General features: G+C 43.0%; 2 protein-coding genes across 3 annotated transcripts in view; one reads left to right on the forward strand and one right to left on the reverse strand.

Moving 5' to 3' along the window:
* LOC138960783 (uncharacterized) overlaps positions 1-10096 on the forward strand; it is a 112495-nt gene extending 102399 nt beyond the window's left edge. The window contains exon 21 of the mRNA XM_070332432.1: positions 154-10096. Coding sequence (XP_070188533.1) covers positions 154-1318 — 1165 coding nt within the window. The 3' untranslated portion in view covers positions 1319-10096. The remainder of the gene's footprint in view (positions 1-153) is intronic.
* A 485-nt stretch (positions 10097-10581) lies between these two features.
* On the reverse strand, positions 10582-22635 carry LOC138960792 (uncharacterized). Of its 2 annotated transcripts, none has more exons than XM_070332445.1 (4): positions 22533-22635; positions 16573-16788; positions 13007-14290; positions 10582-11841 (listed from the first exon to the last, which is right to left on the reverse strand). In XM_070332445.1, exons 2-4 carry the CDS (start codon positions 16778-16780, stop codon positions 11624-11626), a joined length of 1710 nt encoding a protein of 569 aa, XP_070188546.1. In that variant the 5' UTR covers positions 16781-16788; positions 22533-22635; the 3' UTR covers positions 10582-11623. The 2 variants fall into 2 exon arrangements, with proteins under 2 accessions (XP_070188546.1, XP_070188547.1); XM_070332446.1 differs by lacking the exon at positions 22533-22635 and adding an exon at positions 22333-22480.
* Positions 22636-24684: the final 2049 nt, after the last annotated feature.

A 24684-nucleotide genomic window follows, 5' to 3' on the forward strand; every position in this document is an offset into this window, starting at 1 on the left:
ATTTTGTCCAAAAACACCAGATTGAGTGCATTTCATTGGCATGTTTGTTCCTAAACATTCATTGTTACACTTCCTCTTGTTGCGGCTTTGCTTCCCACACATCTTCCCTACATAACGTGCATCGAGGTGTACATTGAGTGTGGTGTGTTGCAGCGGCCGGCGCCAGCAGAGACTGATCCAGCGTCTGACCGGCGTCAACGACCTGTACGCCAACACAGCCGCCCTCGGCAAAGCGGAGAACGGGGACGCCTCGCTCACCACCAATATCGAGATCACCGATGACGACGCTGCGGAAGGCATAGGCATCATCAACCCTGTTTTCATTGATGAATCGGAGCAAAACTCTCCCGCTGACACTCCGCGAAGCGCTTTTGACGAGGGCGGGGAGGCTGAGGTAACCGAGTCAACCAGACTGCCGGACGCTGACAGCGGCGTGCCGAGCGACAGGGAGAACGGCATGGACTCCGACTCCAGCAAAGAGACCACGCCGGTAATGAGACGGAGCGAGGGAGGTTCTCCCAGCAGTCGTGGCGGCTCCGCCTATCTGCACGCCGTTCTGATGACTTCAGAAGATGACGTAAACGATGGCGCTGATGATATGATTGACGTCACTGCTATGTCCCCGTCAGACAATGACGTCACTGGCCCTGAATCTGAGCGTTTTTCTCCGTTGGATGACCCTGAGCCTGATTACGTGGACGCCCGGTCAAACCCTCCTCCAGATGCCATTGTTGACCCCTCGACTGGGAACTATGAGGAGCAGGAAAACACCATGACCTTCACAGACACGTCTGAAGACCTGTCTCTTGACACAACGCTTCAGCCGACCCATGGCTCTCACGACGCTGAACTGCAACCTGTCGACACAGGACGGCATCCGGATATGGAGGAAGAGGACGAGGACGTTGGAGTTGTGTCCAAGTTGGCCATGTTAATGAGACCCTCCACACCTCCCATGATTCACCGCCCAAGCAAGAAAGAGGAGGAAGAGGAAGAGGAAGAAAACTTGCCCGAGGAGCCCGAACCTGATTACGCCAAGAAGGTGAGGTTCAGAGTGCGGGTCACTGAGCACGTCAACCCGCAAAATGAAGGAGAACACCCTGCTGAGGTGACAGGTGGTGATGGAGAAGGGCGAGGAGATGACGATGGTGGACGAGAGGAGGTTGACCCTGCGTCCCCAGAGCATGCTAGCGAGTCCAGTGAGCATACCGAAAATGTCGCACACCCAGAGGAGAAGAATGACCCCGAGAAACCGCACATTACTGAAGAGGATGCCAAGACTGCGTTCAACACTGAGGAAGAAACGACATCTTTTTGAGCATGACGATTATTGTGCTTTTACCGAGGAACGATGGCTGTCAAACATTCTCAACGAGTTAACCTTATCCTACGCATCGAGTAGGGAAATGCATTCAGAGAATCGCTTACACGTGCAACAAAAAAACACCAAGGGAAACAAGTTTTGACACAGAAGAAAAGACCGGTTCAACCTAATGACATGTTTGGTACAGAACTCTTTCCCCACTCACGAAAGAAAAGTGTCCAAAAAGGTTTCCAATTTCACGTGTGCCTTTTGTACTGAAGTCATGTTTTGGTAAATAGAAGTGCTCAGTTCTCTACAGGCGGCCAGAATCAGAGAAGAAGAGGTTAATTTTAAACGAGAAACATGCGGACTGAAGGGAGCAGCGGAGAAGTATCCGAGATGTTACGCATTTTATGTGAGAGTGGACATGATAGCGTTTTTGCCTGAATCGGCACATATGTTTCTTCAGAAAAATGCGCATAGTGTCACAATTAATTCCGCGTTTGGGATCTTACAAACATAATTATGTACACGCAGGCACGCACGTACACACGGAGGCACGCACGCAAGTGCTCACACCCCCCCCCCCCCCCACACACGCACACATACACACGCACGCACGCATTCACATTCACTCACTTACACACACACACACACTGACACACACACACACACACACACACACACACACACACACACACACCATCCTGAACTCAGGTCAAAATGAGTTACTTCCCTTCGGGTCTCATTTATCCCTGACAGGATGCCCTGGGTTTTTTTCTGTGGGTAAGAAATGGAGTTTTTACATATTTAGAGCTTTTCGTAATGTGTTATTGATATAAGCAGATTCGCGATCGTCGATAATGATTTTTCATGGTGTTGTGTAATTTTTAAATTACAAAGGAATTGATATGTAAGACAGTTTCAAGCGAGCTATCTTTCGCGGGTGTATTTACTGTGCAAACAACTCTAAATATGGCAAAAGTGTCACGTGATAATCAACTTTGGCTACGAAGCAGACGATACTTTTTTCCGTAACCAGTTGGGAGTGATGCAACAATATCACGGTCTCCTTCCCACAGCAGTCTCAACATTTCGACTTGTTTTAACCTTAGAGTTAGAACGATGTCTTTATCATAACTGTGAAGAACAGAACGGAGATCACTGTTGAAGTCGGCCAATCTGCAATCACTTTCGTCTCAGTTGGGAGATAACTCTGTATTCTTGTTTTGATAGATTCCGCGCAGTAATTAGGCACCCAGTCAGAGAGACCATGAGCGATAGCGTGGACCGATGATTATCAGAATGACACACATACACACACACACACACACACACACACACACACACACACACACACACACACACGCACGCACGCAAGCATTCACATTCACACACACACACACACACACACACACACACACACACACACACACACACATACACACTGAGGAAAATAATGTAATTGCCTTCATTGTCAAAATGACCATAATCGGCTTAATGGTCTTCCTGGACATTTTGATTCTCCTCGTCAGTTGTAGCAATTAAAGCATTGAAAGATAAAGACAAACAATATGAATAGAGAAGTAACTTCATCAACCGCTATCCATACAAAGATACAAATTAGGGGAAAGTTCCTGATATGGACCGGTTCCTAATATGCACCACTGCCTTTTCTGACGGTGCTAGAGAGCTCAAATAATGTCATTCGCCAAACATAGCCTCTATGAATAACTTGCACATGTCAAAACAATTGCGGAAGCACAAACCTCAAAGCCTTTTCACTTTTTTACACTTCTGGCAGCGTTCACAAACTTGACGGTTAAAACGGAGTAGTTTGTGTCCACATACACAGTTGTTAATATACAAAATGTGCTTTATAAGACATCTAAGACTGTAAATGTTACATGTTCGCAGTGTTGGCCCCGTCTTTCTAGTGTGAGCACAAACATAACAGCAACATCTCAAAGTATGTGGGTGTTCCCTAATATGGACCTCCTTCAGCAATAAATAGAAGAACAGAAAAAAACATGCATTAAGAATCTTGTTGAAAATAACCCGAAGCCCTGAAGTTTTCAAAACAATATATCAAACAGTCTTCTTTCCCTGCAATTTGATCATTTCATTTTTTCTCTCTCTGTTTTCGATACGTTTCTTAAGTTTCTTAGTGCGCTTTAGATAATGCTATCTTCAAACCAAAACAAATAAATCTGATGCATATTTGAAATAGTCTGACTCGCACACTGAGTTGTATCTTCTTCTTCTTTTTTTAATTTTTTTTTTAAATATAGTGGGCTTTTTGATTCACGATGGCCTCTTTTCAGATCCATAGAAGGCGCTCATGCTCCTAATATGAACCAGTTGTGATTTGTTTCTGTATTTGATTTTTCCTGAATGTCTATCAAAGCTTATTCGCTCTAACTAGGCCTAACGGTTGCCAACAGCACGAACAACTACCAAGCACAAAATGAAACAACTTCGCAATAAAACAAGCTAGTTATCAGCATGAAACAAAAAGTGGTCCATATTTGTCGTCTTTGAAAAGCAACTTTACAAAAGAAAAGAAAGTGAAACAGCTATCACCATGCTTATCATAAAGGAACTTTATTTTGTGCCTTTTAAGCAAATGTCCCAAGAAATGTGTATTCTATTGTATATAAATAGATTTTGATATGTTTACCAGGATAGTTTTGTGTGCTACTTTTGTTTTTCTTGGAACTACATTTTAAAGATTGTTTCAGCACTCGTCACAGTTTGTAGAAATGGCATGAAAAAGGAATCGACGCAAGTGTTTTCTCGTGTTGAATATTCAGAATGCCAATCATCAAAGATATATATTACCAAAACCGCTTTATCTGTGCTTTATATTTTACTTATAAGATGTTGTCCAATCTCAGAAGAGAGTCTAAAATGATCGAATTAACATGCAAATCAAAATCAATACAACGGCGCTCATAACAACAAACAAGCGAGACTAATGAGACAAAGGTTGTCGGATGCTGTATAGTTGAAAACAATTTACTGGGCCCATATTCTTGAAAAAGCTGCAACATTGTGTCCTTCAAAGTCAAAATGTCGTTTAACTACCGCCCAGTATTTATTTTTACTGCCCAGTAATTATTTTTTTCCCTCGGTATTCATGTGCATCTGGCGGAAGGTCGGCAGCTACCAGTGTTGGTTATTTTTAGAATAGGAGATTCCCCATGCTTGCTCTTCTCTGCGCACGCGTTACCGGCGTTTTCGCCGGCGTGTCAGTTTCAAAGTCAATTGCAACAACTCAAACAAACTGAATGAAATAACAAGTCGCGTAAGGCGAAATTACTACATTTAGTCAAGGATGGAACTCACAGAATGAAACTGAACGCACTGCATTTTTTCATAATGACCGTAGTCCGCCGCTTGTGCAAAACGGAGTGAAACTGACGAGCCTGTTCAGCGCGGTAGTGGTTTCGCTGTGCTGCATAGCACGCTTTTCTGTACCTCTCTTCGTTTTAACTTTCTGAGCGTGTTTTAAATCCAAACATATCATATATATATGTTTTTGGAATCAGGAACCGACAAGGAATAAGATGAAATTGTTTTTAAATCGATTTCGGAAATTTAATTTTGATCATAATTTTTATATTTTTAATTTTCAGAGCTTGTTTTTAATCCAAATATAACATATTTATATGTTTTTGGAATCAGGAAATGATGTAGAATAAGATGAACGTAAATTTGGATCGTTTTATATAAAAAAAAAATTATTACAATTTTCAGATTTTTAATGACCAAAGTCATTAATTAATTTTTAAGCCACCAAGCTGAAATGCAATACCGAAGTCCGGCCTTCGTCGAAGATTGCTTTACAAAAAATGTCAATCAATTTGATTGAAAAATGAGGGTGTGACAGTGCCGCCTCAACTTTTACAAAAAGCCGGATATGACGTCATCAAAAGTATTTATCGAAAAAAAAGAAAAAAACCTCCGGGGATATCATTCCCAGAAACTCTCATGTCAAATTTCATAAAGATCGGTCCAGTAGTTGGGTTTGAATCGCTCTACACGCACACACGCACAGACAGACACACACACACACACACATACACCACGACCCTCGTCTCGATTCCCCCTCTATGTTAAAACATTTAGTCAAAAACTTGACTAAATGTAAAAACACTGTGAGACAATAAAAAAATTTTTAAAAATTTAATCTTAGTTGCATGCAGGTGGCTGCTACCGTTATTTGTTTTGGGCCTTCTCTCTCACCTTTTTAATTTAAGAGGGGAGTACGGTTGGCCTAGTGGTAAGGCGTCCGCCTCGTGATCGGGAGGTCGTGGGTTCGAACCCCGGCCGGGTCATACCTAAGACTTTCAAATTGGCAATCTAGTGGCTGCTCCGCCTGGCGTCTGGCATTATGGGGTTAGTGCTAGGACAGGTTGGTCCGGTGTCAGAATAATGTGACTGGGTGAGACATGAAGCCTGTGCTGCGACTTCTGTCTTGTGTGTGGCGCACGTTATATGTCAAAGCAGCACCGCCCTGATATGGCCCCTCGTGGTCGGCTCGGCGTTAAGCAAACAAACAAACAAACAAAGCGGGGAGCATCCTTCTTCATTGGTCTTTTTCTTTTTTCAATCAAATGTTTACATGTTTAAATTAACAAACTTTATCAATAAACTAATATCATGTTAACCAAAGATTTAAAAAAAACTAATTCCTGCCTAAAATTAATTTATAAAATCAATTTTGATATTACAACGTACTCTCTTGCACATGAAGAGTAAAACAAGAGGCGAAGCCATCAAGGCTCACGTAAGAAATCGACAAACAGTAACACACACACACACACACACACACACACACACACACACACACACACACACACACACACACACACACACAGAAAGAGCATAGGTGAAACTGTGCAAGAAAGCGAGACACTAGATCTAGATCTGTCTGTCTGCATGTAGCCTACTTACAGGGACACGACTGCCAACTAGCCGTCTCGGCCCGCTCAAAATAATAATGACCGAGACTTTCAGTACTTCCTTCGCGTGACGTCTAACCCTCTTACGTCATAATGTGACGTCAATGTAATGTGACGTCTTCAAATGTTAGAGTTTCTACCACAGACATACACACGCACGCACATACGCACATACGCACGCACAGACAGACAAAGTTACGATCGCATAGGCTACACTTACGTGAGCCAACAAGTCGCGTAAGGCAAAATTACTACATTTAGTCAAGCTGTGGAACTCACAGAATGAAACTGAACGCACTGCATTTTTTTCACAATGACCGTAGTTCGCCGCTTGTGCAAAACGGAGTGAAACTGACGAGCCTGTTCAGCGCGGTAGTGGTTTCGCTGTGCTGCATAGCACGCTTTTCTGTATCTCTCTTCGTTTGAACTTTCTGAGCGTGTTTTTAATCCAAACATATCATATCTATATGTTTTTGGAATCAGGAACCGACAAGGAATAAGATGAAATTGTTTTTAAATCGATTTCGGAAATTTGTTTTTGATAATAATTTTTATATTTTTAATTTTCAGACCTTGTTTTTAATCCGAATATAACATATTTATATGTTTCTGGAATCAAACAATGATGAAGAATAAGATGAACGTAAATTTGGACCGTTTTATAAAAAAATAATTTTAATTACAATTTTCAGATTTTTAATGACCAAAGTAATCATATAATTTTAAAGCCACCAAGCTGAAATGCAATATCGAAGTCCGGCCTTCGTCGAAGATTGCTTGGCCAAAATTTCAATCAATTTGATTGAAAAATGAGGGTGTGGCAGTGCCGCCTCAACTTTTACAAAAAGACGGATATGACGTCATCAAAGACATTTATCGAAAAAATGGAAAAAGACTCCGGGGATATCATACCCAGGAACTCTCATGCCAAATTTCATATAGATCGGTCCAGTAGTTTACTCTCAATCGCTCTACACACACACACGCACACACACACACACACACACACACAGACACACATACACCACGATCTCGTCTCGATTCCCTCTCTATGTTAAAACATTTTAGTCAAAACTTGACCAAATGTAAAACAAGTCGCGTAAGGCGAAAATACAACATTTAGTCAAGTAGCTGTCAAACTCACAGAATGAAACTGAACGCAATGCCATTTTTCAGCAAGACCGTATACTCGTAGCATCGTCAGTCCACCGCTCATGGCAAAGGCAGTGGGGGGTAGTAGTTGCGCTAAGAAGGATAGCACGCTTTTCTGTACCTCTCTTTGTTTTAACTTTCTGAGCGTGTTTTTAATCCAAACATATCATATCTATATGTTTTTGGAATCAGGAACCGACAAGGAATAAGATGAAAGTGTTTTTAAATTGATTTCGACAATTTAATTTTGATAATAATTTTTATATATTTAATTTTCAGAGCTTGTTTTTAATCCAAATATAACATATTTATATGTTTTTGGAATCAGAAAATGATGGAAAATAAGATGAACGTAAATTTGGATCGTTTTATAAATTTTAATTTTTTTTTACAATTTTCAGATTTTTAATGACCAAAGTCATTAATTAATTTTTAAGCCACCAAGCTGAAATGCAATACCGAAGTCCGGGCTTCGTCGAAGATTACTTGACCAAAATTTCAACCAATTTGGTTGAAAAATGAGGGCGTGACAGTGCCGCCTCAACTTTCACGAAGAGCCGGATATGACGTCATCAAAGACATTTATCAAAAAAATGAAAAAAAACGTTCGGGGATTTCATACCCAGGAACTCTCATGTCAAATTTCATAAAGATCGGTCCAGTAGTTTAGTCTGAATCGCTCTACACACACACACAGACAGACACACACACGCACGCACGCACGCACATACACCACGACCCTCGTCTCGATTCCCCACTCTACGTTAAAACATTTAGTCAAAACTTGACTAAATGTAAAAAAGTACGGCCAGCTGGCGATTTAAACTCGACTCAATCGCGTATCACGCGAATGCGATAACCGTTCGGCTACGGAATCAGATGACATATATTCGACACTGTAATGCATTGAAGAAGACGCTAGCACGCTTTCGCCACAAAGCCGGTATGATCGAGCATTGGTTGAAATCTTTCGCGAGCAGTATGTCGTATTTTTCCGCAATGCATTGGTGCTTAAATGACACCAATGTGTGTCCACGAGGGACATGAATCTATTCAAAATTGACGGTTTGAATAACGAGTGAAAAAAGTGACATGGACAGTGTTGGTGAAGTTACTGACAGGTAGCGACTTTAGAGGAGGGGGATGGGTCCTCTAACATTATAGCTCGGAGTCACTCCGGTAAGGACTTACTGGCGTTTCATAAATAACACTTAGCGGACTTATCGAGCGTAAGTGGTTTTACAGGCCAGTATATGAGTTGCAGCTTTTTCAAGAATACGGGGCCTGATCAGTTACTTTGATTGCATTTCTTTAAGATACATTCCTGTTCGTGTAAATCATCTTGTAAATCAACACAGCTCCATCCATGCTTTCACACGGTACAAGAGCACCACACCCTTGGACCCCATCCTGACCTCGGGTCAAAATGAGTTCGGCTCATTCTCTCGCCTTGAGTTTCCTTGTCTGGCAAGGAAACCGATTTTTTTTAAACATTTTTAAAGCTTTTTGTAATGTATTATTGATATAAGCAAATTCGCGATCGTCGATAATGATTTTTCATGGTGTTTTGTAATTTTTAAATTACAAAGGAATTGATATGTAAGACAGTTTCAAGCGAGCTATTTTTCGCGGCTGTATTTACTGTGCAAACAACTCTAAATATGGCAAAAGTGTCACGTGATAATCAACCGTTTGGTTTCGGCGCTCACTGGAGCAGACGATTTTTTCTGTAACCAGTTGACAGTGATGAAACCATATATTACGGTCTCCTTCCGGCAGCAGTCCCAAAATTTCGACTTGTTTTGACCTTAGAACGATGTCTTTATCATAACTGTGAAGAACAGAACGGAGATCACTGTCGAAGTCGGCCAATCTGCAATCATTTTCGTCTCGCGAACACTGATCTCAAATTCAGATCAGTGCTCGCGAAAGACATATGGGAGATAACTCTGTATTCTTATTTTGATATATTTGCGTAGGATTGTAGCGTCCGGTCAGAGAGATAACTGGCGATAGCCGTTTAGCGATGACTGATCAGAATGCCTTGGACCCATACCAACCATTTATATCCTGGCTGCTTCCTCTGCACACCGGGAATTTCGTTGTTGTTGTTGTAAAATCAATTGTGTAACTGAAACCTGTATTAATCTGCAAAATCAATTCAGCAGAATAAATTGGACAACACATGGGAAGAGGCCGGTCTGTTGAATGTTGTGCCAAAGGGTTTGGATGCTCTCATTCCACGCTGAAGCCTGGACTGAACTTGGGATGTTACCATGATTGTCTACACGTGAAGGAATGTATTCGTTATGTAATGATACAATGGTATGTTTATGAATGAATGGATTGGACTTCCGGGGATTGCTTTATTCACTGAATACATATATAAATATATATTATGAAACCAGAAGTATTAATTAAAACTGATTTGGAGAAAGGTCTTTGTGTGGTATCAGTGCTTGACAAAGTCCGTTACAGACACACACACACACACACACACACACACACACACACACACACACACACACACACACACACACACACACACACAAGAACGCACGCACGCTTTACTTGTAATATTTGAGCCGCTTATAATTATACAAAGTCGCTTATACCTCAAAGTCAAATGTATCTGAAGCAAAATAAATAAAAACTCAGTTCACCTTTACATTTACTCAAGTTATGACTAGTTGTTTTGACATAGACCAGGAATCTAGACGAGGGTGGTGTGTGTGTGTGCGCGCGTTTGTGTGTGTGTGTGTGTGTGTGTGTGTGTGTGTGTGTGTGTGTAGAACGATTCCGAGAAAACTACAAGACCGATATTCATAAAACCTTACATACAAATTCTTCCAAATGATACCCTCAGAATGCTTGCTTTTTTTTTTAAATGTGTATATATGTCTTTATTGACGTCATATTCGGCTTTCAGTAAAAGTTGAGGCGCCACTTAGACGCCCACATGTATCAATCAAATCAGATTTGACCACCCCCAGATACAAAAATTGTTTTTAAAAAAGTTAATAAGGAAACTACCTTTTTTCTGTCTACAGATTTCTACATATTGCTTAAAGGAACCAATGCAAAGAATGTGTAATGAATCTAACGAGGGATTTTAACACAATTTTATATATCTAAAGGAGCGCCCAAAGAGAAATCAAATCAAATCAAATCAAATTTTATTTTTCGAGGGTTGTGGCATAAGCAATACAACGAGCTTTTTTTCAACCAGCCCTCGCCCAGAGAGGGGACTAATCTAATCACATATTTACACGGATATTAACGTAGAAAAAAAGGTAGAGAAAAACAACAACATATGAATATTTACACATTACATATTATACACAAATATAAAGCGTCGTATATGTAACGTAGTGAAAACAATGCTGAATACACATGCATGAATAAATGTGTTATTAAAGCTTTGAGTGTTTTTGTGTGGATATAATGAACACTGATGCTTTGGACAAATGAAAATATAACCAAACGAAGTCTTCCATCACTGTGATTTTTCGTAATTTAATATTAAATACAATGAAAGGTGTTTTTTGAAAGTATTGAGACTCATTGGGACTCTCACAAATTCCGGGAGAGAATTCAGAGAGAGAGAGAGAGTGTGTGTGTGTGTGTGTGTGTGTGTGTGTGTGTGTGTGTGTATATGTTTGTAAGTGTGTGTGGTGTGTTTGCGTGCGTGTGTGTGTGTGTGCGTGCGGGCATGCATGCGTGTGTGTGGGTGTGCCGTGTGTGTGTATGTGTGTGCCGTGTGTGTGTATGTGTGTGTGTTTTTGTGTATGTGTGTTAGTGTATGTATATGTGTGACTGTGAGTGCGTGCGTGCGTGCGTTTGTTTGGGTATACAGCACACTTTAATATTGTCGACATGTTCCGACAGGACCAACTAACACACGACAGATACAGCGGTGAGTCATGCAGGCGTGTTGTTCGTTTTCCTCGCAATCTATATAGACACAGCTATTCCGCAGGCTTTCTGTCCTTCGCAATGCTCACGTCGCATGAAACAACATACATCAGGGGATAAACATGTTTCAATTGTCTCCATTTATGACACAGATAGTCGGGCAAATAGTCTATGTAACAAGCCATACTGTTTTTATTCAAGCCTTTGGCTGCCTTGACTTTGTTTTATATGTTAATTCTCGCTCTTCTCCTCGTAAAGAGTCCTGGAGAACATTAGTTTCCGCTTACTACTCATGATACATTCCATCAATCAGGTAGTCTCGCTCAATGCGGGAGTAATGTCGTTTCTTCCAGCCGTCAAACAGTCTCTTCCCAACGAGCACAAGACTGACCAAAAAGAAGAAGCAGCCAATGGCAAGAGCAGAAATCAGAACCGCCGTTGTGGACACGGCATTTTGGGGAAAAGTGACGCCATCACTCTCAGAGGAAGTATCTGTTTCGTTGCCTGTAGATAAATTTGTCAAAAGATATTTTAAAAATATAATCAGACGGTTTTTTTTGTTTTGTTTTTTAACTATGCGACTGTATATCAAGCTTATTTGCATCTGTCTGTCTGTCTGTCTCTGTATGTATGCCTCTGTTGAATTCTGTATGTGCAGGTTTACATGGGTGCAACTCTGCCGGCTACATGCCGGCAGCCGGTTTTTGGTTTCATCGGCTGCCGATGTTTTTGTTTAGGAGAGTGTTTTTTTGGCATTTTAAATACTAAAAAAGCTGGACCCCAACTTTTGCCGGTTTTTGGAATTTTCCAGGTTGCACCCGTGGGTTTATCATGCAAGTGTCTGTTTGAGTTCCCCTTTATGTGTGTCATAAACATACCAGAATCGTTGTTTATCATACATAGGTTACGTGCCTTTCAACAATAAAAACATGCTAGTGTCTGTGAGCAGTTAAACACTCCCTTCCACACGTCACCACCTGCCTTCCACCCCCTACTTCCTTCTTAATACAAGAGCCGAGAGCGCGCTGACGCCAGGTGTAAACAAAGCGTTGTCGCCAAATTCACGGCAAGTGTCCCCCATTCAAAACAAAAGGTGTCTCATTGAAACCACGTACATGCATAAGGGAATGCATAAGGTTTGTACCTAGTACATATGTTGTTTTTCAACGAGAAATATACACGTACACGAACATACGAACTGATTTGCTGTAGATCTGTCCTCACTCAAGCATATTCGCCCACTTTCATCCCACCCTACATGCCTCTTTGGACTAAAGGGATGGACAAGCCAAACTGGTATGTTCATTGATGTGTTCTGCGTTATTATGTGAAATATCACCATCCAAAACGGTCTGTATTGAGCAAACATTCAAAACGAAATGAAGCAGTCAAAACTGTGTGGTAGCGCACCGCCACAACGTCTGGATCGGAATGAAATAGCCTCCGCGCGTTGGAAACTATACAGCACCAACACACCCAAGCCAACAATCGCTTGGCGGTACGGCGGCTTACGCTCGGTATAGCCTTGAATATACGGGATGAATACAAACGGTAGTGTTACGTGATCACCACTGTTTCAATGATTTAAATTGGCTTGAATACCTTAAATGTTTATGCAATAACGTATGATCCACACACCCTATACAAAGGAAGAGAAGCAACCACGCACCTTTTAGCCGAGAACCAGCAGCTAAACCGACAGAATCGTTGTGCGCTGGTGTCCATCCTCCCGACCCGGTCCTGTCCACGTCTCCTACAGCAGACGATGTGTTGGTCTGACCGTCTGCTTCCGACGTGCTGCTCTCTGTGACTATCGGTAAAACATTGTTGTGAGTAGACTGGTCGACTGGCAGGGCCATGTTGTGTGCCCCGCCTTCTGCTTGTAACGGTGCTGGTGAGCTCTGGTGCGACTGAGGACCTGGCGTCAAGGAGTTGTGCGGGAACGCTGGTGTGGAATCGTTCAAACGTTTTGACTTGGTCGTTGCGTCCGACGCTGTGTTCTTCGAAGGTGGTGCGTTGATATTCTGGGCAGTGCGAGAAGCTGAAATAGTCGGCGTCGTTGCGTTACTGGCAGTGTTTGCGGTGTTAGGATGTTGCTTGCTTGCGTTGTGAGGGTACTGTGTGATGGGAAATGATTTTGAAATCGGCGAAGGTAACGTCTGATGAAATATTGTGGTGACGTTATCAGGAGCAGCCGATAATGCTTCGGGCATGGCGTCAGCTGTGCTCTTACTGCTATTACCTAATGCCTCTGCTGTTTCTGTTGAATTCACGGGTGTGGAACCATTAGTGGACATCATGGTCCTTCCATCAGCCGGGCTTGCAACACGCTCGCCCTTGTTACTGACAGGAGGCGATGTCTCATTCTCATTGTAGACTGCTGTGTGTTCAGCATTACTCACACCTTCCGCAGTCAACACCTTGCTGGACGCTGAGGTTTCCTCCAAGGGTGCTTCAACGGGGCCAGTTGATGGTGCCTTCTCCGGTGTGTCTCCTTTGTTGCTGTTTGTCGTCAGACCATCTTGGCCGCCTGTCATATTAGGGGTTTGGACTGGAGTGGTGTTGTTACTTGACACATTATTTTCCTTCTTGTCCAATGGAGCCGTGTCATTTGCGTTTAAAATACCTGTTCCAAGCATGGAGTCTTCTCTCCCTTGTAACGTGGACAGCTGTGGTGTAGGCCTAGGAGGACTCGCTTTTCCGCTTGCTTCCTCTGTCTCCTTTTCCTTGGAAGACTCGCTCAGCGTTGGGGTGGGAATCGCCGAGATTGATTTTGTCGAGGCTTTGCCGAGTGATTCCAGGACGGCCTTGGAGTCAGCAAAGATCTGGACTCCGTCCCCCTGCGTGACGAAGCAGTCAGTGATAGGATCGCACGACAACACGACACAGTTGGGCTCCCCGAACTCCTCTGTATCGTACGGCACAGGCTTGTACTTGAGCAAGTTGCACAGTCCTGAAAACACAATTGATGCTGCGGTTTAGGGCGCAATATGTCAGAGTAAGATTACAATAAAATTACAGCTGCATAGTAGCAGAAATATAAGCTTTTATTCGATCAATTAAAGTTTCGTAAAAAAAGTCACTGCATTTAATCTTTGCCAGCACTACTGGAGAAACAAATACTTTTAATTCCAAGGTCTGGAATAATGTTTGTTTTTCACGAACGTAAGACTGTAGTCTACACCTGAGAGTTCGAAGGAAAATCGAAAAAGGTAGCTCACCTTATTGACGTGAAATTATCTTTAAAAATGTTATGTTACTTTTGTTTACTTTTTCTCCGTAGTAGACTAAAAGTATGTTTTCTGCCAAAATGTGTGTGTGTGGAGGAGGGGGGGGGGGGGTAGAGACATTACAGCTTTAATTCTAGTGTGGAAAGGGTTATACATAGTTTCACTATGGTTACATTACACGGGATAGGTTTCTACAGATCTTTATGAAACTTTGCAGCGAAGTTCTCCCATATGATATCCCCAGAAGTTTTGTTTTTCATTTTTCCATAAAAAAAATGTATGACATCATATTCGGCTTGTTGCAAAACTTGAGGCCGCACTGTGGTGGCTGCCATAAGTGACCAAAAAGTAAGGTTATTTTAACCGTATTTCAGTGTGTTGACTGTCGGTAACATTCAACACGTAAGTGTAAAAGCTAACAATCTAAAGCAGAAGGAGTTTATGAGAGAATTCCCTGAAGAGTATAGCAAACTTCAGATGTCTATCATACTAGAAGTTCTCATCCCTGTTCATTGGCTCTATCGACGCCCGTTTTTAACCGCTTGCTTCCCTTTATATGATAAACCGTCCATAGATCGTCGTTCTCCCGAACTAACTCCTTAGTATGTCATCGAGAATTGAGGTCTAACGAATGACGTCACACAACGTGCGTGGTCGTCCTTGGCGGTCAAGAAAGCCGCCGCGATCATTGCGCAGACGACACTTCTAGACCGCCATTATTTTTTGTGCGCATCACGTGCTCCACATAAATCGGCCGGAAACGAAGCAATTGGGAAACCTGGATAGAGGATTTTGGAAAATACTTTCATGCGCCTTTCGGCGATTGGTCAATGCATTTCGTATCAATAATGTCGGTCTCGCGGCTTGTAATTATCGCTACTTGATATTGCTTTCCAAACTTATACGAAGTGACCGGGAGCATAGGGTCAGTTACTGAACTAGCCCCGAACAGTGAGATATGGAGAACAGTACACAAATACGAACGGAGAGACTCGGAAACTCGAGTCACTGAGTCGTCGCCACGCTCGAGAACTCAAGTGTAATATTTGAAGTTAAAATCTCCCTCGACTACAGTGCGACAAAATAGCTCAGTTCGTGTAGTGCCCGATTAACGATTCGCTGGTCCTTACTTTTGTGGTTCCGGGTTCGATTCGCTTCAACGGCAATTTGATTTTTATTTTTGTCTGAACTCGTAATTCTTGTATTTTATTTCTTTGCTTCATTCCAAACGTTTTGGATGATGTAATGAATCGAAATAATCAAAAAGTTGCATAATTATTGAGTACTTCCAGCGGGACAATTTCCCCAGACTGAATTTCCCATTATAATTTTTTAGTAACCTCGGCTTTGGTGAAAATGTAATGCCCGAAAGGTAACACCGCGACTACATTTAATGATGAGACTGACAAGAAAACGAGTACAAATTACACACAAAAAAAAATCCCTGCGCTTAGAACTGTACCCACGGAATACGCGCGATATAAGCCTCATATTGATTGATTGATTGAAATACGAACGGTGAACCGACTAGTCGACAAATGCTCGTTCGATAACCCCGGCAGGCACGTGGAAGATATGGCGGTTGCAGTTTAATGTGTTTTTCTTTTACAGGTTTAGGTCAAGAGGGTTCGCGGCGGGTTGGTACACTACGTTGTTTGTAGATCCGGCGGTCTCGAGTTCGAGTCCTATACTTGGCAAGTTTTTTGCATAACATTTTTTCTCATTTTTTTCAACTTTTTCTTATGTTTTTTAACTCTATATACTTGTATTTTTTCATTTTGATTTATCCCAAAGATTTTGAGTCGTGTATTGAAAATCGAATATAGTGCATGAGTGCCATTGAAAAGCTTTCCCACAATCCCGTATTCTATTTTTAGTAACGGAGATTCCCAAGGAAAGGTCAAAGGGCAAATGTAGCATCGACTGCTGGTAACAGTAGTAAGCTGCTTCTATTATGATAGGCTTCTGCAAACGTGCAATCAAAAGACAATCTTTTCCCAACGACCTTCAGTTTTGTCACAGCACTGTTTTATGCACTGCTTGTAGTCTTCAGCAGGGACTCTAGCCAGCTCCTTTGGCTTGGTTCCCGGAGTGTGCCCGAACAGTGCCCGGAGGTCGGGCACAGGAAAGAGGCAGTCCTCGCCATTGATGAGGTGGAGAAGACACAGGCACGAAGTTAGGAGGAGAAGGAAGTGACGACACTCGCCAGTCATTGTACAGTCTGAAACATCAGTAAGTTTGGGTACGTGAGTAGCGTGCATTCCACTGTTTTGTTCCTCATAATGATCTAGTCAACTCCATTCTAATCATAGTCTTTCGGATGAGACGAAAAACCGAGGTCCCTTCGTGTACACTACATTGGGGTGTGCACGTTAAAGATCCCACGATTGACAAAAGGGTCTTTCCTGGCATAGGCATAGATAAAAATGTCCACCAAATACCCGTTTGACTTGGAATAATAGGCCGTGAAAGGTGAATGTTCGCCTAATATGCTTGAAGTTTGCTGGTCGATGTGAATGCGTTATATATTGTGTGTAAAAAATGTCTGTTTGTCTGTCTGTCTGTAAAAAATTCCATTTCAAACGGCAGAAATTAATATGTAAAGCGCGGAGAGCACAGTTGTGGTTCGCGCTATATAAGCTCCCCATAATAATAATAATAATAATAATAATAATAATAATAATAATCGTGCAGCGCTCGTGAAGCTGTGGAAATAAAGAGCTTCTCGCAACGCTGGCGTGGCGATGGGCAGTTTGTGTGATTGCATGCGCCTTTCTTTGATTGGCTCGTAGCGGACCGTTGGAACTGACCTGTGCGGCGGACAGTGCCCCGCACACAGCTTAGCTTAGCGTCACTACGCAAGATGCCAGCGAGCTGAAAGGTCAAGTTTTTGTATTTGGTGAAAATGTTTTATTTCTTTGTTGGTTTTTAACGATGTTACAACGATGTTACAAGCATATGTTTTTGGTCATTCCATTTGCAGACGGTTGCGGGAATGCATTGAGTCGGGATGCGATCCTCGCATGCGTCCTGATTTCAAACTTGATAGCCAAATGTACGTTAACATTGTGGACAGGGGAGGCTTACGCCTCCAGCAATTGGTTGGAAAAGATGGCGCCGGATCCAACTACTTGCGAAAGATTTTTCGCACTGCACCTGACGTTGTGATCTTACAATTTGGGGGAAATGGTTTCAGGTTTGCAGAACCTATGGATGCTGAGGAGTTTGCCTTGACGATGCTGGCATTCGCTGGCCTCCTCCATGGGATTTACAAAGTTAAACAAGTTGTGGTTTGTGGCATTCTGCCTCTCTTCAGTCCAACCGCCGATTACAGAGGATCGCGGGGCTTATCGGCCACAATACAGCAACGCTATCACGCCTGGGCCAGATATTAACGCCAAATTGGCAGAACACAGTGCTGACTTGCATTACGTCACGGTTTGGTGCCATGACAAGTTTCAATTTCAGGAGGAGAAAAGAGGCTTGTTTGCGGCCGACGGCGTACATTTGTCTGAATAGGGCAGTTACATAATGTATCAATCGGTACGAGGCGCTCTGATCGCGGCCAGCAAACGCTGTACACGTGTACGAGCCGCGCTGACAGCGTGACCTATTTGGCTGGAGGCAGACAGTCTCCAGCGCTGTGTTTGTGACCAGACTCTCGCAGAAGCACTGACGGGCCGTGTACCAGCGACCTACTTTCCGATAGGTTACACGGTGAAGGCAGACTTCTGGGGTGGTACACGCGTGGCGGCTATTTTTAGCCAGGGCCACGCTGCACCTGATATTTTGGGTTGCGTTGACGCCTAGCGGCGTCGGAAGCCAGTGGTCATCGGCTGCCATCCGAAAGTCGCTTGTTCATTTCAATGCTTGTTATTCTCTCAGGTGCCAGGAGAAAAGGTTCCGTACAACTCTCGCGCTTACTCTATTACACATGTCGTATGCATTGAGCGATTACTTCCCTTTGGTTATTTGATACACTTTTATTCCAGTTGCTCGAGCACCAACAGCCTTGTTGTTTTATCCACTTTTATTCCAGTTATCTTGTATGCGCTTGAAAAACTTATATATGTGGGGGAAATGCATAATTATGATGTTTTCTCTAAAATGTTTTTGGGTGCGCTGGATACACAGCCACACGTTTCTGCGCTTGAAACACAGCCAAGGGGTTTTCTATGGCTCAAAACGCACATTAACCACTTTAATTCCAGTTGCCTGAGCACCAACAGCTTGGTTGTGTTAACCAGTTTAATTCCAGTTGCCTGAGCACCAACAGCCTCATTGTTTTAACCCCTTAATTCCAGTTGCCTGAGCACCAACAGCTTGGTTGTGTTAACCAGGTTAGTTCCAGTTGCCTGAGCACCAACAGCCTCATTGTTTTAACCACTTAATTCCAGTTGCCGGGGCACCAGCAGCCACGGCTCCAATCGTGTTTTGTGTGCGCTTGAAACACAGCCACAATTTGTATGTGCTCGGAACACAGCTGAGCTATTTTGCGTGCGCTTGCGACACAGCCACAACTTCCCTGCGCTTGAAACACAGCCAGTTTATGTGCGCTTGAAACACGGCCACAATTTGTAGGTGCTTGAAACACAGCCATGTTGAGTGCGCTTGAAACACAGACACACATTTTGCTGCATGAAACTCAGTTTAACCACTTTCATTTCAGTTGCCTGAGCACCAACAGCTTGGTTGTGTTAACCAGTTTAATTCCAGTTGCCTGAGCACCAACAGCCTCATTGTTTTAACCACTTAATTCCAGCTACCTGGGCACCAACAGCCACAGCTCCAATCGTGTTTTGGTGCGCTTGAAACACAGCCACCAGTTTGCTGCGCTCTAAACACAGCCAATGTATGTGCGCTTGAAACACAGCCACAATTTTCATGTGCTTGAAACACAGCCACAAGTTTTATGTGCTTGAAACACAGCCTTTTTGCGTGCGCTTGAGACACAGCCACAACGTTTCTGCGCTTGAAACACAGCCAGTTTATGTGCGCTTGAAACACAGCCACAATTTTGATGTGCTTGAAACACAGCCATTTTGCGTGCGCTTGAGACACAGCCACAACTTTTCGGCGCTTGAAACACAGCCAGTTTAGGTGCGCTTGAAACACAGCCACAGTTTTGAGGTGCTTGAAACAGCCGTTTTGAGTGCGCTTGAAACACAGCCACACGTTTTTCGCATGAAACTCAGTTTAACCACTTTTATTTCAGTTGCCTGAGCACCAACAGCCTCGTGGTGTTAACCACTTTAATTCCAGTTGCCTGAGCACCAACAGCTTGGTTGTGTTAACCAGTTTAGTTCCAGTTGCCCAAGCACCAACAGCCTCATTGTTTTAACTACTTAATTCCAGTTGCCGGGGCACCAGCAGCCACGGCTCCAATCGTGTTTTGTGTGCGCTTGAAACACAGCCACAATTTGTATGTGCTATGAATTACTTTACAATAGACGGGTCACAATGATTGACATGCTCAACTGTGCCGCAAGGAGCGGAATCATCAACAACAAAAATCAACACCATCATCTCACACAATGAATGTTTAAAATACTTAAATAGTGAAATGCCTCCGTTATACACACGATTCCAAAATGATCTTTGAAAGCCGATATTTGATGGCCGCGGCTTGCATCTTTTTTTTGCCGTGCAATCTATTGCCTTGTTGGGAAAGCAAACAAACAAACATGGCAACAAGAATTAAAACAGCAAACGAATAAGCAATAAACCAGTTAAACAAACTCGTGCCGTCTGAATACTAAATACACAATCATGTACCCGCGCGCGAGTATTTACACGCCCTCAGGGACCAAGTGACGCATACACACGCACGCAGGCACGCGCGCCTCTATTCTTGTAATCCTAGATAAAAACACAGCCTGTGCAAACTTGTCAATACAGACCAGGCCGGGTTGTCTTTTCCCCTTCTTTTTAGAAGTCAGCCTCATGAGTACTCAATCAATCAATATGAAGATTATATAGCGCGTATTCCGTGGGTACAGTTCTAAGCGCTTGTCGAAGAGTTGTCAACACAGGACTAACAAAGAAACTAACATCTACAGACGGACACGAACCCTATCACACACTAGCAAACCCTGATAAACATACAACACACAACTGTTTAACAACAATGTACACATCAATAGCAAGGTCCAAACAAAATAATATTAAACACAAAGAAAACACCTCTCACAGAGCACAGCACAAGAATGTCTTTTGGGGCACAACACATCACGTCGAACATGAAAGTCGCAGCCAGCTACGGGAAGAACTGAGTCTTCAACCTACTCTTGAACGCGTCAAGAGAGGGGCTCTGGCGAAGCTCAAGCGGCAGGGAGTTCCAGACGGAGGGGCCCGCGGAGGGAAATGCACGCTGACCAGCAGATGCGAGTTTCGAGCGAGGGATGTGAAGGCGGAGTGGGTCAGCAGCAGAACGAAGGGGACGGTCGGAGGGCTGGGTGTACAGGTCCAGGGAGGATTGAAGGTACTCGGGAGCAGAGTCGTTGAGACATTTGTAGACAAGAGTGGACAGTTTGTAGGAGATTCGGGTGTTGACAGGGAGCCAGTGCAAGGAGCGAAGTAGGGTCTCGCTTCGTCTTCCTCAACGTCAGCCTGGCAGCAGCGTTCTGGACTCGTTGTAGGCCATGAATGGATGAGGCGGGGAGGCCAGCCAGAAGGGAGTTGCAGTAGTCCAGACGACTGAAGATGAGGGAGACAACCAGCTTGACACAGGCGTCGTGGGTGAGGTAGCGACGGATGGAGTACTGTCCCCATTATCAATATTACTGTTATTTTCTGTGTGCTAGTAATAATTATGTTACGAGAAAAAGTCCGTCTTGCCTATCTGATTGTGTTATCTATTTTTCTGTCAGTCTGCATGCTGTCTGTCTGCCTTATGTCTGAAGGTCGATAGGAAAACATCTTCCCGTCTATCGGTTGTGTACTTTAACAGAAACTTTTCAAATATAAGTTCTCCTCTCAAACAAACAAAAGACTTACTCACGGAGAAAGAAAGAGGTAGATAAAGAAGGAAAGATGAGGAATCAACAACAATATCAATTATAATCATCTGTGGAATGTTATTTTTCGTCTTTTCGTGTGGTAGAAACTTGCATTGGCAAGATGCGAAAGATACCTCACCTTCCTCAAAAGAATGTAGCTAAACAGTAGTGCAAACATAGCGGAGAATCAATATCGTAATAAAATGTAATGTACTTCTCCAGTTTTGATGTTTGTACATACTTGAGTGTCTCAGTGCAGCTCGGCATTCCGGACAGGTGATAATGGCTGTTTGCTCTCTCAGCGGACGGAGTGTACTGTGTGTCAGTTCTTATCCCACTGTAGAGTGTGAGGACTGAGCGACTTTACAAACGTTCACAAATTATTAATAAGCGATCACCGATAAAGGTTGTGAGTGGGTGTCCCTATTGGGAGGGGTTTTGAAGGGTTTTTTTTGGTGTGAGGCGTGTTTTATGGCGTGGGTTGTGGGTGGGTGCGGTGTCTGCTTCGTTCTGTCTCATGTCTCTCTGTTCGAGAGCGTTTGCATGTACGTGTGTGCGCGTTTATGCGTTTTAATATTCGAGGGATTTGTTTTTTTCTGTCTACAGGCCTGCCTCATGAATTATCTGTGTGTCGGCTGTCTGTTTGTGTCTGCTGAGTCCATGATTCTGTGTTTTAGGTGTATGTTGGTCTTGTTCAGTTCATGTTTGCCTGTTTGGCTGGCTAAACACAAAAGTCGTGAACGTAAAGAGTTATTTATACCACTTACCCTTACAAATGAGAAGGAGACGGCTCGCGAGTTTCAACTTTGTCAAATTTCACTTCTGAAGCAGAAACCTGCGTTGAACATCCTCTTTGTAGACACGTTTACACATCTCACAGTAAACCAGTTGAATGAAATTGTGACTAAACGAAGTGTCCCCCCCCCCCTCCCCCAAACAAATAAAAGCAATAATGATCGGCCGTTACCTTGCAATCCACAACACACTTGCACGAGGTCGATGTGTCAATCCACGCACACACTCAGGAACTCTCCCCTAACTTCACGTATCCCGAATGTTCTACTCATTACTCACACAGTACAAAAATTGAAGGAACGTGGGCAAAATCGATTTTGAAGCACATATGTCACCACGTATAGTGTGAAATCCCTCCTAATCAATGCTTTTCCCTGCTCTTAAAGGCACAGTAAGCCTCCCGTAAACCATCACAGATACGGTCAGGCTTTTACACACAGTACAAACACCCTTTTATTTAAACACTCACCGATTGAGAACATCATAGGTGCCCTCCGTAAAGAGCGAACAATTTTCAAAGAATTTATTTTTGCGTGGTTTATCTTACCCCTGAGCCATCGTGAACCCGTGTGATCCAGTTTCCCTTTTTCACAATGTAGTCGTCAGTTAGTTTTTTGAATGCGACTATTTACAATAGCACGTTTTTATGCACGAAACAAACGGCTGTGGTTGACAAGAACTCTAGCGATGGCTTTTGACTGTTGAGAGGAACGGCGATATGCACTGATAAACCGGCGTCGTCTGCTACGACCCTTGCGTGACCCTGCTTCCGGGCTTTTCTTTTTTCAAACTTTCACAACTTCGAATTGTACTGATCTTGTCTTGATGAAAAAAGAATTCTTTTATGATTAAAGAATGTTTGTGTTGCAAGCTGTCAATTTATTATTTAGATTTTAAAAGTTAGGTCTAGCGCAAAAACGCACCACGGTCCAAAAACATTTTGATAATCATCGATTCACGGCTATCACCAGTTTACATCGATAGAATGAGACCCGAAGGGAAGTAACTCATGTTTGACCTGAGTTCAGGATGGGTCCAAAAAGTGTTCGAGACAATCTGCAAAATTAATTCTTTAAAAATTGCTCGCTCTGTACGTAGGGCACCTAGGTTGTTCCCGTTTGGTGAGCGTTCAAATGGAAGGGTGTTTGTACTGTGTGTAAAAGCCTGACAGTATCTGTGATGGTTTAGGGGAGGCTTACTGTCCGGGCGTGAATTCCGGTATTCATAACAGCCGTCCAGCACCAAAACGAGGCGCCATTGCTGTTGAGGCCAAGTACACAAAAATAAATTCTTTGAAAATTTCTCACGCTCGACAGAAAGCAGCCAGGATGTTCCCGTTTGGTGAGCGTTCAAATGGAAGTATGCTTGTACTATATGTAGACGCTCGGGGAGCTCTGTGATGGTTTACGGGAGGGTTACTGTGCCTTTAACTCGTGAAAGGTGGTGGGTACATTTACATACATCGCACTGTACAAGATTGCACTGTAGCCGGATGTATATGAATTTAGATATAGGGGAAGGTTGCCTTATATGGACCACTTTTTGTTTCATGCTGATAACTAGCTTGTTTTCTTGCAAAGAAGTTTAATTTGTGTTTGACAGGTCTTATCTCCTTATTTAAAGGCAGAGTAAGCCTCCCGTAAACCATCACAGATACGGTCAGGCTTTTACACACAGTACAAACACCATTTCATTTAAACACTCACCAATTGAGAACATCATAGGTGCCCTCCGTAAAGAGCGAACAATTTTCAAAGAATTTATTTTTGCGTGGTTTATCTTACCCCTGAGCCATCGTGAACCCGTGTGATCCAGTTTTCCCTTTTCACAATGCAGTCGTCATAGTTAGTCATTTGAATGCGACTCGACGTGAGCTTATCTACAATAGCACGGTTTTTTTATGCACGAAACAACGGCTGTGGTTCACAAGAACTCTAGCGATGGCTTTTGACTGTTGAGAGGAACGGCGATTTGCACTGATAAACCGGCCGTCGTCTGCTACGACCCTTGCGTGACCCTGCTTCCGGGCTTTTCTTTTTTTAAACTTTCACAACTTCGAATTGTTCTGATCTTGTCTTGATGAAAAACGAATTCTTTTATGATTAAAGAATGTTTGTGTAACAAGCTGTCAATTTATTATTTAGATTTTAAAAGTTAGGTCTAGCGCAAAAACGAGGCGCCGTTGTTGTTAACGGAACAAGTCTACGAAAATAAATTCTTTGAAAATGTCTCACGCTCAACAGAAAGCAGCCAGGATGTTCCCGTTCGGTGAGCGTTCAAATGGAAGTATGCTTGTACTGTATTTAGACGCTCGGGGAGCTCTG

Source organism: Littorina saxatilis, linkage group LG3 (assembly GCF_037325665.1).
Source record: "Littorina saxatilis isolate snail1 linkage group LG3, US_GU_Lsax_2.0, whole genome shotgun sequence".
Taxonomy (NCBI): domain Eukaryota; kingdom Metazoa; phylum Mollusca; class Gastropoda; order Littorinimorpha; family Littorinidae; genus Littorina; species Littorina saxatilis.

What these genes read in the sequence shown, in the direction of transcription:
- LOC138960792 (XM_070332445.1), bottom strand. Translation starts at nt 16,780, where the DNA reads ATGACTGGCGAGTGTCGTCACTTCCTTCTCCTCCTAACTTCGTGCCTG. An exon ending in GTGCTGTGACAAAACTGAAG is followed by an intron (nt 14,291 to 16,572) that starts GTCGTTGGGAAA and finishes TTGTGTTTTCAG; the next exon opens with GACTGTGCAACTTGCTCAAG. An exon ending in TGCTGGTTCTCGGCTAAAAG is followed by an intron (nt 11,842 to 13,006) that starts GTGCGTGGTTGC and finishes ATTTATCTACAG; the next exon opens with GCAACGAAACAGATACTTCC.